Consider the following 18,131-nt stretch of genomic DNA (forward strand, 5'->3'; position numbering starts at 1 on the left):
AGCCCAACTTGCTTGAAAACCCTGTGCATGGAAATACATTGGGGAATTCAATGCAATCTTCCCGTTCAGGTACAAGAAGACTGGTCTTCCCTTTCCAAAACACAGTTCAAGGGCACACATAATTTACACATCTCTCTGAAACAGTGATTTCTCAAAGACTGAAGGCTTCCAAGACAAATTATAAATGGCAGTTTGATGGTAACAAGCAAATTGTAACATGCAGTTGTTTACACAAGCAGAATAACCACGCCTGGTGACTGTGCTGGACTTTGCAGCACGCACTGTGCAAATATTGTCTCACAACTGAACAACAATGAGTTACTTTAACTAATCTGAGAGCAAACATTGCAAATAAAGAGATTAGCTTAAGCATCTTCTAACCACCTGCAGGAAAAGAAATCAAATTATGTGCCTGCATGTCAGCAAGAAGGATTTCTGAGTGAGCTCTACTGCAAATGAGGGGATACAAGTCTAATTTGCACCAGTAGTGCCATTGAAGGTCTGATGATGGGTTTTTTAGTGATCAGGGGGTAGAGGTCAAAGGACTGGGCTGGTATCCAGTCCCTAACTCTCACGCAGCTCCTAGAAGGAGTACACATCCCATCACTGCTCCAAGCCTGGTTTACAAGCCTGGTTTACAAGGGCTTTGCAGTGATTTACCAGGCCAAGACTGAAAATAACTTTACTGCTTGAAGGCTAAAACTTAGCATGTGCTGCCCTTCTTTTATCACTTACATACCCTCTCTGAAACAATTAAGATGACACTCTGCCCAACTTTAGCACCTTCAGTCTATAGCCCCCCACCCAAATATGGTGGAAAGCAACCTGCTAGGAAAATTATTGGTTGTAATCCCTCTTTATATGAAGGGAAAGCTGATGTACTCGCCAATACCTTGCAGAGCAGGATTACATTGCTTCATTATCCCATGAGGCAAATACATCTCTGATTGCAGCATGCCTGGGTTCTGCTGAATCACTGCAGCAGCTTCATCAAAATGTTTTGCCAGATCATTTTCACCTGTCTAAAATGTATTTTTAAAGTAAATTCCAAATTTGAGAGGGAAAACATGGATGGGCATGAGGAAATGGCTTCAGGCTATACTCCATCCCAGGCTAGGATCTGATGCAGACCAGGAATATTAAAAGTTGTTTTTCTGGAATTTGCTTCTTTACTCCAGTGTGCATAGAGCCCCAGCGGCTTCCCCTGCCCCTCAGGCAGCACTGCTGGGCTGGGCGGGTGCCGGAGCCCTGGCACAGGCTGCCCCGAGAGGGGCTGGGGGCTGCTCCTGGGAGAGCTCCCCAAGCCCAGGGACGTGGGGCTGGGACGTGCAGCCTGTCCTCCAAGCCCCTCACTTACTCTGTGCTATAGGGGCGCAGGATTTGGCACTCCCAGCAGCCCGTGAGACCTCCCTGCTCCTGCAGAAGTGGGTGACACCAGCCAGACTCCTGAGATGGAGACCAAAGCCTTGCGCTGCCCTTTCAGTCCTGTACCTGCCCAGCAGGGAGAAGCTTTCACCATGCATGGCTGTTATTTCAGTAATGCGAGCTTTTTAAGCGACTCATCCTAATCTGCGAGCTTTCAGAGTCCGCTTTCAAATGCGATGTCCTGTTTAGTTTTAGCACATCAACAACATGCTTTCTTAGCCTATCTGTATGCATTATCTAGTGCTGTAATGTATCATGTACTGAACTACAGCATCATTACAGGTAAGTGCTCAGGTTTAAATGCAAACATAATTGCATAATGTGGTACAGCCAGGAAGAATAATGCAGGAAATAGAGCCAGCTCCATCTGATAGTGCAATCTGACTGGAACGCCGGCCGTTCGGATCAAACACGCAGCCCAGATGGGGCAACCAAGAATAAAAGTGCTTTGCGGTATCTTTATTGTCATCATCAAAAACACTTATCTGCCAGAAAGGTAAAAAGGTGAAGATGGGACTCTTACAGAAAAGGTCACACAAGCAGTAGGGGAACACTGGGTTATGATGGCTGGTGAGATGGCACTCCTTAGCAAAGGCTACCTTTGCACCATCACTGCAAGCTGAATTTTCCAGTTCCTAATGGAAATCTGGATGTTAAGCATCGTTTAGAAGACTGGGCACGCCCCTCCTATTTCCCTGAAGACTAAGGTGTCTATTTAATTTCAGTAAGTCCTTATGTGCAAGGAGCTGTACAAACATCAGAGATCATTCCTGATGCAAGACAACTTCCAAACAAGGACATATCTAGAACAGAAATACGCATGTAGTTAAAATTAAAACTGATTCTCAATGGAACAGTGCTGCTATCTTTTTTTTTTTTTTCCCAGTGGTTTGAGCTGCCAGTGACACACGATAGGCAATTTCAGCAGGGGCACAGACAGCTCCAGAAGCCTGAAACCAGCTGAAGTTCATTTAGGAAATTTTGCACTGCATGGCTGTGCCATGAGCAACCACGCCCCAGCTGAAGAGCAGCATCACACACGCTACGGGACATTAGCCACTCTTGTCATTTCAAGAGATTTCAGCCCAAACTTCACTTTAATCAGATAACAAGATGAGAGAGTAGCGTGAGAGAGAATCCCTCGACCAACACGCCACATGGCTAACTGAGAGCCCTTTGAGTTCAAAGTACAAACTGCTGCTGTCTGGGCTACAAAGCCATCCCTTTGTTTTTCGGGGCTGTAACAGCTCATCTTTGTTGGGAGCACAGATCCCCTGCAATGTGCTGTGCCTTTCACTATCTGCCCTCCCACACACGTTTGTCTGCCTGTTAATAACTTGGCAGGATATAAAATCTAGGGTCCCAAGGAGCTTTGCTGGCACATCCAAGTCCCAATGCATTCAAGTGCTTAAGGATGCAGATGTTGCCTGTTAGCATTTTCCAAAGGCAGACTTGACTTCAGGAAGAGTTGGGCATCATATTAAGGTACATACCTGAATGACTGTGTACATACAGGGGTTGGAAGTGCCTTGGTGTAAACCCCAAAACCCTGCCCACTGCTAACTATCACCACTTGGAGGAACTTGTCCAAATTTTCATGTTGCGGTGTCTGCATCTCCCAGAGGTGAAAATGAACACCAACAAACTCATGGCCATGCTGGTAACCACTGAGTGCTGTCCTTCCTGCACGGGAAATCTCACTTTCTGCCACATTTCCTGAGCCATCTCAGCTTTGAAACTTTGCCCCAGTTCATTAGGCATAGATAGATTCAAGACAATAAGAAGCTAAGTCCCAAGATCAGGAAAACAAAGAAAAACAGACCTTGGGTGAGCCATCTCCACAGTTGATAGAGAATTGCCCCCTGCCAGCTGTTTTGCATCTGTTTAGTCAGTTTTGCATAGGTCAGCCTGAACGTCTAAACCCATTTATGATGTCCATGCACACACATGCCTGCTGGTGAGCTCTGAGAAAACCTGTCCTCAACACCAAAAGCAAAATCTACGTTTCCCACCCACCAGACACAGGTTAAGGCAGGAGGAAAAAGGCAAATAAATGAGAATTAAAGTGACAATGAAAGAACAAGAGTGTGTGTGAAAGTCAGAACCACAATCCCTAAGTGAATAAAGCTGAGCCTGAATCCCAGACCCAAAGAAGATGTGTGAAAGCAGGAAAATAAATCAATAAGCAAAGCAGCAATCTCTTGCCTCAATTTTATCCGAGGAAGTCAAATTTACTGAGCTCCTCACAAACTGTCTTTGGCTAAAATCACTGCTAACGAGCTCTGACATTTGAAATTTAACTGAATATGAGCTAACAGCTCCCAGCCCTGCACCACCCATGAAGTTAACTGGGAATATTTTGTTAATGCCGTAGACAGGCTAACTGCCTCTTTATTGAGGAGACGCAGCATTTGCTGAAAAGTGTTTATAGCGTCTGCCTCACCTGATGCCTCCCTGCCCTGGGACGTCTGCTTTTCTTCACGGGGCCTGCAGAGCTCTTGGTCCCCTCCTCTCCTTCCCATCAGGATGGTAATTGTTTGCTAGTTTTTACGAGGCAGCCTTACGATCCCTTAATGAAGTCCTTTGCTCTGCAGCCATTCCCAAGGACGGACTGGGAACGAGGGGTTTCCACCTACGGAGCTGCCAATCAGGGAAACACACCTGGCACTTCCAAGGGGTTGTTAACTCAGTCCATTGCCCAACTCATCGTGAAAACAGCCTATTTTTACTGGCAATCACATAAAATTAACCCCTTTGTTAAAGACAAAATGAAGGCTCTTAGATAAACTGTGGCAGAGTGCTTGAGCATGCTGGTTTTTCCTTCTGCTGCAACATTTTTTAAAATTTATTCTGTTTTAATAAGTGTTTCTGAACTGAAATAGTACAGGAATTCATTCAGCCTCCAACTGTGCACCTCTTTCATGTTGTTTAGAGTGGGGAAAGACTTTGCCATAACACCAGCAGTTACAAGACAAGGAAGGAAAAAAAGAAGAAAAAAAAATAATAAAAAAAAATAAAAATATATGTACTACTTATTCTTATTCTACTCCTTACTCTAAAGTCTTCACACAGAAGAAGTGATACAGGATGATTATGTTTCCATCACTACCAGTAGCTTGCTAGAAGCTTTCCAGGTCTTTGTTATCCTGAGGATATTACCACTTTTTTTTTCCCCCCCCTAAAAGATGCAAAACCCAACTGTGTCTCCACACCACACACAGACTCCAAATTTTCTTTTTTTCTTGCAGATTGGGTGGGAAGCCTGATCTTATGGCTCAAGACATGGCCAGGTACCAAGCTCAGCTCCTCAGAGCTACATACCTGTAGAAGTGATGCCTTTTAAGCCAGCATCCACCTCACATTGAGTGTCATACATGACATAGGTAATACATGTCTAGAGTACAACCTAGCAGAAAATATTGTAGAGATTAAAAGGGAAGGAGATCCTGGCCTTCTAGAACCCATGTCTATTCACAACCAGACCACCTGAGTTGCTGGTCCACGTGTTTATCCAAATGGGACCCAGAAAGCTCAACAGCTTTATATATGCACAGCAACCTTTTGTTCTGAATAAATGCCTGGGAACAGCCCAGCAGTCAAGAGAAAAGACTTGCAGCAAGATGGAGCCACCACAGCACCTCGCACGTGCTGACAGTCACATATAGGCTCCGTATTCTGCAAGATTAAATCCAATCAGTTTTAATGTCCGTGAGGGAACCAGAGCATCGAGGGGCAAGTTTGGTACTAGGAATGCACGTCAATCAGGGCCTCAGTGCAGCACCCTTAGGTGCCTAAAATGAAGCACCAAAAATCAATCAATCAATCAATCAATCAATCAAATAAATACATAAAGTAAAATGATCTATGATTTTTGTTTAAGGCTAAAAGAAAACATGCTCCTTCCCCAGATCTGGCATTTCAGTACTTCAGGCCAGGAGTTGTCTCCATTGCCACGGTCAAATCCAGTCTCAAATCTTTATGCTTGACCAGTATAAAGATAGCATCTCTTTCCATGGTCCAGCTGTGGCCAGGGCCCTTCCCCCACAACGTTCACACTACTAAAATCTCCCAGCTTTCAAAACGGGGTAAACACTGCCCAGCTCCTTACTGGGCACCAAAACTGGCCCCAGAAACATCAAGTGTAGGACCATGCTTCTCAGAAAACTCCTTCGTGCAGTATTAGGTCCACTGGATTGCTCTATTTGGGACTGGGAAGAGGACACAAAGTCAGATGGTGACACAGAGGATTTTGTCTGGGACGCAAGAGCTGCCTGAAGGCATCTTCAACCCAAATCACACCTAAGGAGGGACAAGACCCTCTCGTACATTAAATCACACTCCAACCTGGGAGAAGAACAAGTCCAGGCCATGTGTGTCTCCAAGGAGCTCTGCCCTTCCAATCAAATTCCCAATGGGGAGATGAAAAAGCTTCCCTTTTGGTTCATCCAGAGCCCAAAGCTGTGCACCCCAGCATGGACCCAGCCATTAAATACCTCCAACCCTTTCCCCCAAATCAAGAGCAAGTTCCACAAATGGGGAACCAGGGCCACGCTTCTACCACAGGCCATCCACCTGCTTCAAACCTGCCAAAATGCCAAAGGAGTCAATTAGAGGCTGTCATAATTAAACAGGAAAGTGGCAGCAAGAATGTGTAAGAGCCTGGGAGCAAGCACAAAGAAAATTTGCCCAGAGTCCCTCAGGAAGGCTTCCTCACACCCTCCCGACCTTAACTCAGGCCTTCTCTGGGTGAGGAAGGGGAAACCTTGCTTTCTGTCCCCCACAGCAGTGCCTCCAAAACGATACTTTTCACTCTGAATCTGTGTTTTTTTTCAGGTTGGGGAGCAGGAATAAATGGATGGGAAGAAGGAAAATGGTTCTCCCACTTCATTCTAATTTCACACTGAAAAGGAGTGGAAAGACATCGGTGTGCTGTGGGTTATGGGGTGGTAGCATCCCATCACAGGGGGAACGTCCAACGGGCCTCCAGTGCTACACTGTTAGAGGGATGGGAAGAAGAGGGCTCCCTGCAAAAGCACATGCAATTTAGGAAATGATGTCTTCTCATACACTAGAAAGATGGTGGGATGGGGGAAAGAAAAAAAAAAAAAAAAAAGCTATTCAAAAATGGGGGAAAAAGAAGAGAAAGAAATACATATAGTTCAGCCCTTGATTTTTTGAGGTGGCAGCAGAAAAGGAAAGAGTTAAACCTCAGATCAGGAAGCAAAAAGTTAAAGCAAAAGCAAAAAAAAAAAAAAAAAAAACACACTACAAGCAGATCTCCTAAATTTTCCTATTGCAGCCCAAGGCCGATCCCATTAAAAGGAAAAGGGAAAAAAAAAAAAAAAAAAAAAAAGCAGGAAAGGAAAGAGAAAGAAGGAGAAGCAATTTCGCTTATCCTTTTCTCGCACACCTAGCAGCCACTTTTTTATTATTATTATTATTATTTATTTATTTACCTCCCCCTTCCAGAGCAAGGCCCTTATTTTCTCATTTAGTCCAGCAGAGATTGTCCTCCCGGAATGACCTTTTTTTTTTTCTTTCCCCTTTCTCTTTCTCTCCTCCTCTCCCTTGTCCTCCCCCCCTCCTCCTCCTTGCTGCCTCCAGGCAATTGCCCTCATGCCAGTAACTAGATAACACACTCTATCAGAGATTTTTTAAAAAATCATTGCAAAGGCACTAGGGCTGATAGTGGCATCAATCCTAGCCTGACACGGGCTCGGGTCAACCATTTATCTCTTCACATTGCCTGTGGTTACTGTGGAGGCCATCTTGGTTCTCTACATCTTAACAACCTTGCAGATGGTCCCTCTCTCTGCTCTGATAGCATCCGCATCCCAAGACTGGCTTTGTGCTTTTATTTTTATTAATTTGTTATGGACTCCCCTACTTCCTTTCTGTGAGGCTTGCAAATATAAGTTGGTTTTGCATGTTCCTGCCCCCGCCTCTGAAAATAACCATGATGAAGACAGGAGGTTAAGCAACAGAGAACATAATGATGCAAGGGGGAAGGAGCTTGCTGGGTTGTTAAAAATGTGTATTTATATTAAATAATAATAATACACACCTGATATTTTGGAAAAGTTTCATCTAGTCCTTCTCCTGGCTCCCCATCCCTTGTGGCATTGTTATGGCAGGGTATTTGCACTGCCAAAGCACCCAGGAGCCCTGTTCAAAGCTCAGGGAACCAGGCACTGGTAGGAAAAATCCTCCCTGATAACCTGTAGGTAAAGCCAACTGTTCCCCTTGCCTCTGTGAGATACAATCAGTATGGGCAAATGAAGATAAAGCGCCCTCTATCATTCTGCCCTATGATACCATGACAGTGCAGGTGGCATGGCTTTGCACTAAGGGCAAGGAAGCACAGAACTGATGGGCACAGCTCTGTGAGCAAACAGTGCCAGGGCTCACTCACAGGCTTCTGTTCAAACCAGGATGCCTCCATCCTCATAGGTGGCACATTTCACTCATACCCTGCTTAACCAGCCTCAAATTGGTGAGTGGTTTTCCTCACAGGAAAGCACTGGAGAAGGCAGAGAGAGGATCGTTTTCCTTTCTGGCACCATTTGGTGCTCCAGAAAAAAAAAAAAGGACAGATGGAGATGGGCAGCCAAAGGACACTGAAGAGACAGAGCATAGCAATGGGAACATGTTAGGGCTGTACCATTTCTGAAGACAAAGGATGAAGCTTGAGAGGTGACACCCCCATCTTCACCTTTAGGCACTGGTGCCCTGCTGAAGTTCCTGGATTTATTTATATATTTTAAACCAGAAGATACAAATAAACATATCTGACCATAAACTGGAAGCCCACACCTGTCTACAAGCAGGGGCAACCAACTATGAACCTTCTGTCCTCAAAGCTCACCCATGAAATGTCCATACAACACGAGGATGGTACTAAAAACGAGAGTGAAAGAGCATCACACATCTACCATGCTGAGCACAAGGAGCCTGCTGGACCTGCAGGAGAGTCACCTCCCATCTCTTGTTACCCTCACAGATATACAATATGGTCAGGAGATTCAGCACAGCACTGCTGTGAAAAATAAAGTAACAGCCCTTTATGGCTGGCATGCTCTGTGCTGCCAGAGAGCCTTATCTGCTCCCTGGGATGCTGCCTAGGAACTGCCACCTATATAAAGAAACAAATATCTCCAACAGACAAAATTATCTCATCTCCAGCCTCACCTCAAAAATAATATGGCACCCAGAGAGAGTTAATGAGGAAAATAAGTGGAGGAAAAGAAAAAAAAAAAAAAAAAAAAAAAAAGGAAGGAAAGATTCTCAGATATACAGAGGAATACATGGGATTTGTAAAGCTGATCCTGGCTACGTTAAAAATTTGAACAGTAAGTGTATCTTAATTGACCATGCAGTTCTCAGATGCAGACTTTGCTTGTTTGTTGTGTTTTTTTCTTTTTAATTCTGAAAAGCAAACAAAATGGTCATCCCACTACCAATCACCGAGGAAAGAATTCACAGTTCCTCGACACTCTAAGCTACTTCTTAAATCTCAAGACCTTCCCTCCATGCCCTGCTGAAAACCAAACTAACGTCAGCACAGCACAGCCAGGCAGAGCCATAATCCAGGGTGGCATTTTTATCTAGCAAGTAATTTTTTAGTAGCCTTCTATTTCTTAATAGGGACCCCTCGAGGGTTGGGTTGGAGAGGATTCACTAGCATGCCAGTTCAGTTTCTCTGCGACTTAACACACATGGCACCTGCCCTCCAACGAGCATTGCATCACCCATCTGGGCCAGGAGAGGAAGGGGGAGTCAGCGCAGGGAAACTCTGCTCAAACAGCATGCTGGCACGATGATTAGGTCTGGTCCAGTGATCCGGAATAATCATTTGAAAGCTCACTAAGCATAATGGGTTTGGAGACATCCAAGCCTGGTCAAACCTTCCCCTGAGCATCCTTTACACGTGGTATCAGCATGTTTTGCATGTCTCATCAGTGTCATGGTAGCTGACGTCTCATTATGCAGCCAAGGTGGAAGTGGACAGGTACTGAGTGAGCATTAGAACTACTTTTCTTTTCCCTTGTATTATTTAATTCATATCTTTCCATTATCCAGTGTATCATGAAGCTGTGAACTAATTAAGTCCTGTGGGATATACAATCAGTGGTGGAATTTTTTCCTTTTTTTTTGCTTCTCCTTTCGGTAGGCTAAATTGCATTACATACAGATATAAATATAATTGTACAACTCTTCCCAAGTTAACAATGGAGCAAGCTGCAAACACTAATGATGCCAAATACAACAGTGGGGCAGAGGCCTGCTGTTTACTTCGCATGACCTACTTAAGTCATATGGTCGCAAGTACTTCAAACACAAAGCAAAGCAAGGGCCAGAATCAGTTTCTAAAGAAAGCCACAGAAGTTGTTCTTTGGGGGTTATTCAAACTCGGAGCAGGCCCCAGGAAAAGGCCAAGCTGGTGAACCCAAGTCTGATAAAATCTGCTAAGTCATAGGTCTCCAACCAGCAGCTTGAAACTCCCAGAAATTGTGGAGGTTCCTCTGAATCCCAACCTGAGTCCAGCTCAGACTGCAGCCATGCAAGCAATAGCTTGAAGGTCAGAGTAGAAGGGATAAATATTGCCTCACTTCCATAAAAATACATCTCTTTTTCTTGACTGAGGATGCTGCCCCAAAATTTTCAAAGGGTTCAACTGGACCATCAAATGGAAGTGACTCAAGGCAGCAGCATGCACATGGTGAACAGGACACCCAGCTTTTTCAAAAAACAGCATTCTAATTTGATGAGAGCAACAGGCCAATTTTTGAGTGAAGCTATGTTGTGATAAGAGGTGGAAGAGCTCTCTTTTCTGCAGACTTAAGCCTCCCTATTTCATGCAGGTCATCCAAGATTTAAGGTATCTAGAACCAAGATCTTTTCATTAAAATAGATCTTTATATGCATTTATGCAGGGGGGAAAAAAAAAAAAAAGTTAAATAAAATTAAAAAGAAAAAAAGCACCTAACAAAGAGTTTGTAGGTATGATCCTCAAGTACTTGGAGCTTCTTTATATCCAAGACAATTAAAGAAGTTCAAAGAACAACCACCTCATTAACTTGCAGAGAAAGAACAAGTGGTGTTTGCTAATCTCTGCAGGTGACTTTGGTGTTCACGGATTCCACATGCACTTGCAATTCAAACAGAGGGCAAGGAAATACCTCAGAAATGTATATAATATGCTTTGGATGTGGCCAAAGAAATGGAGGAATGTGCCTGTCTGGCTGCATGTCATTATTCAAAACCCAACTAACAGATCTAGGATCTGCCTCCTGGATGAGTTACACTTGGCTGTTTAATGCAATTTTTCAGTAAAGCTGATCCAGGGTGAATTAATGGGCTAATTCAGTCACTGTTTGGATCCTGTTCTGTGGAGTCAAGCAAGAGAAAAATGCCATTTAAGGCTCCTGCTGGTTGAAGAAGGCATCGAGCTGATGGCCATGTCTCTGGCACTTGCTGTGCAGTAGGATTCCTAATGCATGGATTTCCCTTCAATGCCACTGGGCTGTCTGTGAGCTATTGGCAGAAGGGCTGCTAAAAGCATCATCCCATCATGGTTTGTGTTCATCTCATTTCCAGCCTACCTGCCAAATCCCAACTGATCATGTTATTCTCTTCCTCATTATATTAAGAATTACAGACAGGTCCTAATAGATGTCTTATAAAGAATGAAGAAAAATACCCTCTCCCTAACCTTTGTATCCCTTAGACTCCAGCTCCCAGGACAAACCTTTTGACTTTTATCAAATTTCTGCTCCAAAGCAAGTTTGTTCTCCTTTCTTATCAATGCTCCCTCCATGCTCTTGATAATACAAGCCTCTGTCAGCCTTTCTGTGATGCCTTTTTTCCATTCTGCTGCCATTCTGGAGCTAACACTGCTCCATCACCATCTCAACTTCTCTGCTCCCAACCTCCCACAAAACTCAGCTGTGCTAAGGCTTCGCTCATTTGTCAGCCTGCCTGGGCATCCTTCAGCTGGCAGAAGAATAAGCAGAAAACAAAACACAGAGCAGAGTATCTGTGGTTTTGGAGTGCTTTGAGACCCTTATGTGAGAGTGCAATAGAGGTGCCAGATGTTATTATAAAGAGATGCGGCCCCATTACTTGTATGCAGAGTTGTGCTGCCTGCTAATAGCACCATTATCCTAAGGCACGTGGTGCTATTAATGCATTGCACTGCTTGGTGCAGAACCTGGGGACCATTATTTCCACTGGAAAGGTAAGGCCAGTTCACATGACATGATTTAAACCTCTACAGTGAAGCATGCATATGCTGCACCAGGTCATAAATCTTCACGGGATGCTGTCAGCTAGAAAGGGACCAAAATTGAAACCATTTATCTGAACTCCCCACCCATCCACCTCTGCTCACCAGGCCAGTTTTGGGAAGAGGGATAAAATGATTCCAAATGCCTGCTGGGTTCATTAAGCAGCAGCAAATCCCAGATCAAACGGCACTACTGGTTTCGTCCTGCTCTCCTTTCACTCACTCAGGACACTCAGGACTCTGATTTTCCCCACACTGAGTGGAAAAAGCACAGCAGGGACAAACCTCACAACTTATTCTGGCTGTCACCTGAGCCAAAAGGCCACCTGTCACTTTCTCATTAGTGAGGCTACAGGACCCACAACAGAGTTGGTGATAACTCCTCCACGCTGCAGCTGGGGTTCTATGGCAGTCGAGCTGCCCTTTTCACATTTGGTAAGGAAAACCTGAATGAAAGGAGTTGTTGCTATTTGATCTGATACTGGCCTAAGCACAGCCCCGTGCTGGCCTCTTGCACTTGATAACTAGCAATTTTTATTTTATTTTTTGGCTTGGTTTTCCCCATGGCTATGCACATTTCAGGTAGCAGAGCTAGCAATGCTGACTAGCAAGCACAGGGGAGAGGAGTCAGCCTGCATCCTGCAGAATATGGGGAGCCAGGGCATCACGAGGGCTGGCAATGCTAAGAGGGAAAAGGCTACCTGTGGTACCTGTGATATGCCTTTATAGGCCAAGGGCAACATTAAAACACTTGCAATTTGTTTGTGTTTTCTTAAACAGAATGAAGAAAGCAATGGTGTTTTAGGATGCTTAGTTGCACTAAACAAGATTTGCAGGGCAAGTATTCAGGGATTCTTGACTTATTAAAAGCTTCAGAATCTGATGTGGGAAACACACCAAAATTACTTGGACAGGATAGTGCAGCTGCTTTGGGGTAGGGTGGTAGATACAGCAACCGAATTTTCACTGCAGACAGTTAAAAATTACCATGATAACTTTAATATCAATTCTCAGCAAATGAACTTCAGTTTCCTAGTACTGAGAAGACCGCATGATAATTTGGTTTACTAGAGAAAAAACAGCATTAATTCTGATAAGTCAGGAGTGAAACTCTTCCTACTTGCACTGGTAGGACTCCACCAACTTCTCACGAGCTGCACATTTAAGAAAGGATGATGGCAAAGGGACATTTGACATCTATCAAATATACCACCACTCTGAATTCCTTGTCACAAATAGAACTTGACACCCTCAAAAACTCTGTGACACCCCAAGAGCTCTAAAAGGATGGCTTAGGTTTGTAATTAACGCTTCTAGATATTGAACTGTATAATTATGTTAGTTCAGAATCGCAGATTTTTGTAATACACACTTGGTGGATGTCTTCCTAGCAGAGAGATTGTCCCATTCTATTTTGGATACTAAAAAGGAGAAGAAAACAAACAGAAACAGAGCTGCACAAATGCCGAATGCTAAGTCTCTGCCAGAGAGCTGAAACGCCGTACCTCATGGCTGAGGTTTCCGATCAAGTAACAGAAAATAACCCCATTGCAACAGAATTTGCATTTATATATACAAAAAGGAAAGTGTTAAAAAAAGGTGCCCGCTGTCCAGAAAATAAGGTTAAGCTCATTTATGTCTCATAAAATACATGATTAACCATAGTTAACCATGAATTCAGCTGCGCAGCATTAGAACTGCTGCTCAAAGTTGGAAACCATTTAATATTATATATTGCTACTACTAAGCCTAAATTGTTTTTGTGTGTGCGTGTGTGTGTGTGTTTTGCCTCCTTTAAATGTACACAATATTACAAATTTAATTTTAAGCTGTTTGAATCAGTCTGTAAAAAAGATTTGATTATACCTGAGTGTTCTGGCCCCAGTTTTTCCATATCTCAGTAATCTTGGCGGTAATTGGCTGATTAGCTCCCTCACACTCCATCTCTGCCTCAGTTTCCATGGTAATGTTACAGGAGCTATTATAGATGAGAACTTCATCTCTTTCCACTTTAGGGCTGAAACGAGAAGGGAGGTTAAATGGGGTGTCATCAATCTTAATGAAATGCAATTATTTTTACTCTTATTAATCATTGCAAGCCATTAGCTTGTGGCAACTCCTGGCCACCATTTGTCAAACTTTGCAAATTTCTGTAATTTTGTTTCCATTCTTTTATTGTTTATTTGTTTTTTTTTCCCCCCTTTATCTGCACACACTCGCAATAAAATACATGCAGTAAATATCTCTCAGTGATGCCTTGCTGCTTCCCCAAACTATTGCAAACAGTAGCAAATGCCATCCGAGGACCAAGGAAGATACGTGCAGACAACAGCGAGGGAATCAGCAGTGCTAGGATCAAAGATGGACTCCTACGTGGGGTAGGGTTTGTTCACATCTCCCCCTCCCCATCCTACTCACACTTAGCAATAGGGAATGAATAACTTGCAACTCCCCTAGGGCAAGTGGAGAAATTGGAAAAGCCACACAACTGGCTAACTGGTCCCTAATTCCAACTGTGAAAAAATGAGCTCATTTAGGGGTTCCAATTCCTGCTACCCAGCTGATTGCAATGATGCTTTGTTGCTAGCATTGGAACATTAACTTAGTAAATTAATTAAAGTTACTTAACAGCCCAGACTAAGCAGATTCGATATATGTGCCAGTTATACTAACAGACATTTGCTCTAAAGCCTCCCCTTGCACAGGGGAGAAAAGTAATAGAAAAGGTGGTGGGGAAGAGATATTTTTCCTGGGTCTCGCTGCTGACAGCTGCTGACTTTGGTAGCATTTTATTATGGGGAGCTATAGGATCCACGATCCCTCAAAGTGAGGGGAAAGCTTCCCAATTTACTTCTACAGACTTTGGGATACTCTGGTGCCACTTGACATTCCTTCCCCTGGTTCCAGCCCCCAGCCCAGGCTGCCCCCAGCCCCATCCAGCCTGGCCTTGGGCACTGCCAGGGACAGGGCACTCACAGCTCCTCGGGGCAGCCTGCGCCAGGGCCCCAACACCCTTGTCATCAAGAGTTTTACTCAGCAAAACAAGGCATCAGATCTGTAGGACCAGGATTTTCAGAGGTCTTAATTGTCCCAAAAGCCTCATCTCACTGGGTTTTCTGGAGAACCAAATTTAGGAGCCTAATTTCCATCAAAATCAACCCATCTGGAAAGCCACCACCCAGAGCTTTCTCATGAGCCTGGTGATCAGGACAATTTTATGAACCTGAAGTTTTTAGACGAGGCTGGATGTGAGAGCTCACTGTGCAAACAAAGAGCTGCTCTGACAGTACCGTCGTGGGCTGTTTGTTTTGGTGGCCTTTGTCAGGGCAGTGGGAGGATAACTTGTTAAAGGAAGCAGCCACATCAGCAGGAAAAAAATAAAAAATGAAAAGCCTTCTGCAAGTAGCTGAACCTTTTTAACAGTGAATTTTTATTTCTATATTTAAATGAACCTTTCCCTCTGCTGTATCAATAATCAAAAGCCAGCCGTAGGGAACTACGCTCGCTTTTGATAGCGACACTTTGAGAACTGCTCTTGTCCTGTACAATAATTCAATGGACTGGGCTATCTTTCAAGACTGCAGAGTACTTCTTTTTCATGCTACAAGAAACAGCTGCATCTTTAAACAACCAACAGTTTTAAAGGGAGAAGGGGCTTGTTGTTGGCTCGATGCAGGGCCCAGCTCGCTAGCCACTGAAGTCAGTGGGAGGATCTCCAATCACTTCTTTTTACAAAAGGTTAACAAGTTTTGCTTGTAGGCAAAGAGCCAATTCCCCCCTGTTCTCGAGCAACCACTTCTGAAATCATGATGCTGGATGCCTGTAACAAATGGTAATGTTTAAAGAAAATACAACAAAACAGGGGGGGTTGGCAAAAGGAAATTTTGGGGATGTATCCATGCACCAGCAACATGAATGGTAAGATTTGCACCTTTCCTGAGGAATACGCATTTACCATTATGCAAAAGTACAAAAGCATTGCATAAAGTACAGGCTTTAGGAGAGACTATATTAGTAGAAGCTTTACTCAAACCATTCTAAAGCTAATAACTACACATAATATCTTTCTTGTTTGTTCTTAAGTCAGCAATGATTTCAATAGTTTTGTCCCCATCCTGGGATGAATGTCTAAACTGTTGAACATTTGTGCAGAACTCATACCCATATCCTTATTATTGTTGTTCGTTATAATTATTACTTAGAGCAATCAATGTGTATTGTTCTAGGAATTCCCCAAATAGTTAATTTATAGTTTGATCATTCTAATTTTCACTTTGCTGCAAATTCCATTGCTACGTCGAAATCAAATCTTATCTGAAATGAAATTTGAGAAAACAATTTCAAAAGACCTGAGGTAGATCATTTGGATGTCTTCAAACTCTCTCTTCCTCTACTTTTCCCCAGATTTTTCTGATTAGGAAACTCATCTAAAATACACCCATCTTCTCTGTTCCTGCTCTCTTTCAGTGAGACCCACATTCACCAGGAAAAATGGAAAATTCATTAACAGCCCCAGTTTCAATTTCTAAACACTAGGTGAGAGTGAACATAATATGGGGAAAATTTATTACCAAAAATAAATAAATAAATAAATAAAATTAAATTTAAAAAGGTTGGAAAAATGCAGAAAAATAGGTTTAAAAAAGTTGATTGATTGGATTTCGATTTGATTGGATTTCCTGCACCTGAAGGAGTGTTAAAACCTGTTTCTGTGACATGTACAACTAAATTTGGCAAAAAACAGTGAAGAACAATAAGGAAGCAGCCATCAAGTGGACTGCCTGACTTCTCTCTCCATTGTCATAACATGACCAGCTTAGGTGCAAGACCTCCCACCCACTCACGCTGCTGGCACCAGGATAAAGCAGTTGCAGCAGCAGAACTGGAGCAACCCACACCAGGAAAAGGAGCAAGAAGAAAAAGCATCATAATAATCCACCCACTATAAATGCATCTTTATCTGTAAAGAGCTGAGCACAATTTTGATGCTCAGGGAGCAGAAAGCAATAACCAAAAGCAATATCCTGGGGCTGCCCCATCACTCTCGAGTTTGTGGGTTACCTGGTCTGCGGTTACACTGATGTTAGAGATAGCAAAGCAAAGCTCAGCAAGACAAGTCAAGGCTCCTGGGGTTTCTTGCTTTGAAACAAATCATTGTGGGAACAACAGACCTATTGAAATCAGCTTAATTTCAGACTGTTTTTCCACTCTAGCTCTCTCTGTTCCTGTCTTCCCCAATGAAACCACCCTCCCCATTTCCCACGATGCTATCAGACGTTACCGGTGCACAACAGGACGCTGGACATGCCAGTTGGCCAGCTGTATTTTTCTAGTGTTTGGCCCACAGGTTGCTGGCAAAAAGACAGGTTAGGACAGACTTATATCCTCCTATTCCTCAGTAAGAAACTAATTTATTTCTGCCTAGCACAGATTTTCTCTAAACTGACAAAAAATTCATATTTCTTAAGACATTCATCCCCTGTGAAGCCCAGCTCAAGTTTATCAGAGCTCAAAAGCTAGTAAGGAAGAAATGACAGACTGACAGGCTGATGCTGTAGCTGAGTAAACCACCTTTATTTTTTATAAACAAGTTTAAAATGCCACTTCTGCTGTCCTTGTTCAGTAAATGCCAATTTGCTTCATTCCCTCAATACAGGGTATCCAGAACTGCCTCTGAGGGCTCACTACTGTCCCGCTGGTGACAAAGTTAATGGTGGCATAAGGATCAGATAAGGATGGTCCCAAATCTCTACCACTTCACTGAAGTACCTGGACAGTACCAACGTGCACCCGTCAGGAATGCCTTCACCATCTAAACAAAGCATGGCAATGCACTGCAATGGTATTCAAACTCTATTTAAGAGCTCAAGTGTCTTTGAGGAAGTGCTCTTCATCTGTTTATTCCTTAATTCAAGCCTCCCTCTTCCTCCTTGAGGCTCTGCAGGTTTAAATCCCCACAGCTCTGTTAAAGACATCGGTACCAATTTTCACTCCCAGGCAGCTTGGCCTTGGATTTGCAGAACCCAAGTAACCGCTCGAGCACCCTTGTTGAGTAAAGGTTGCACAGTGTGCTGAATCTTCTCTGCAACTTTTTACTCATGAAGCTGCTTAGAGAGAGGAAGGGGAGGAGAGGGAAGAAAAAAAAAAAGAAAGGCTTCTGCTTTTCATAATGCCTAATCTTTTTCCCCATTGGCATCCACCAGATGTTGCTTTGGATCAGAAGATAAATATTAAAACCTAAGAAGGAACAAAGCAGGCTGTTTACGAGGTGGATTTTCTGATGTCTCTCAAACACTTTAAAAAGGTGGGAGGGAAGGAGGGGGGTCTAGAGATGCTTTGATAGACACAAGAAGTGAATTTCACGACCCAGCGGAGCTCTCTAGTGGTCTCAAAGCTAAATTGCTCTGCTGGAATCAAGAAT

At 43.5% G+C, this 18,131-nt stretch overlaps 1 protein-coding gene across 1 annotated transcript in view; it reads right to left on the bottom strand.

Annotated features, from left to right (window-relative positions):
• Nucleotides 1-18,131, bottom strand: part of PKHD1 (PKHD1 ciliary IPT domain containing fibrocystin/polyductin) — a 253,965-nt gene that overhangs the window by 179,476 nt on the left and 56,358 nt on the right. Inside the window, exon 34 of the mRNA XM_032185191.1 lies at nucleotides 13,577-13,727. Coding sequence (XP_032041082.1) covers nucleotides 13,577-13,727 — 151 coding nt within the window. The remainder of the gene's footprint in view (nucleotides 1-13,576; nucleotides 13,728-18,131) is intronic.

This window comes from Aythya fuligula, chromosome 3 (genome assembly GCF_009819795.1).
Source record: "Aythya fuligula isolate bAytFul2 chromosome 3, bAytFul2.pri, whole genome shotgun sequence".
NCBI classification, from domain to species: Eukaryota; Metazoa; Chordata; class Aves; order Anseriformes; family Anatidae; genus Aythya; species Aythya fuligula.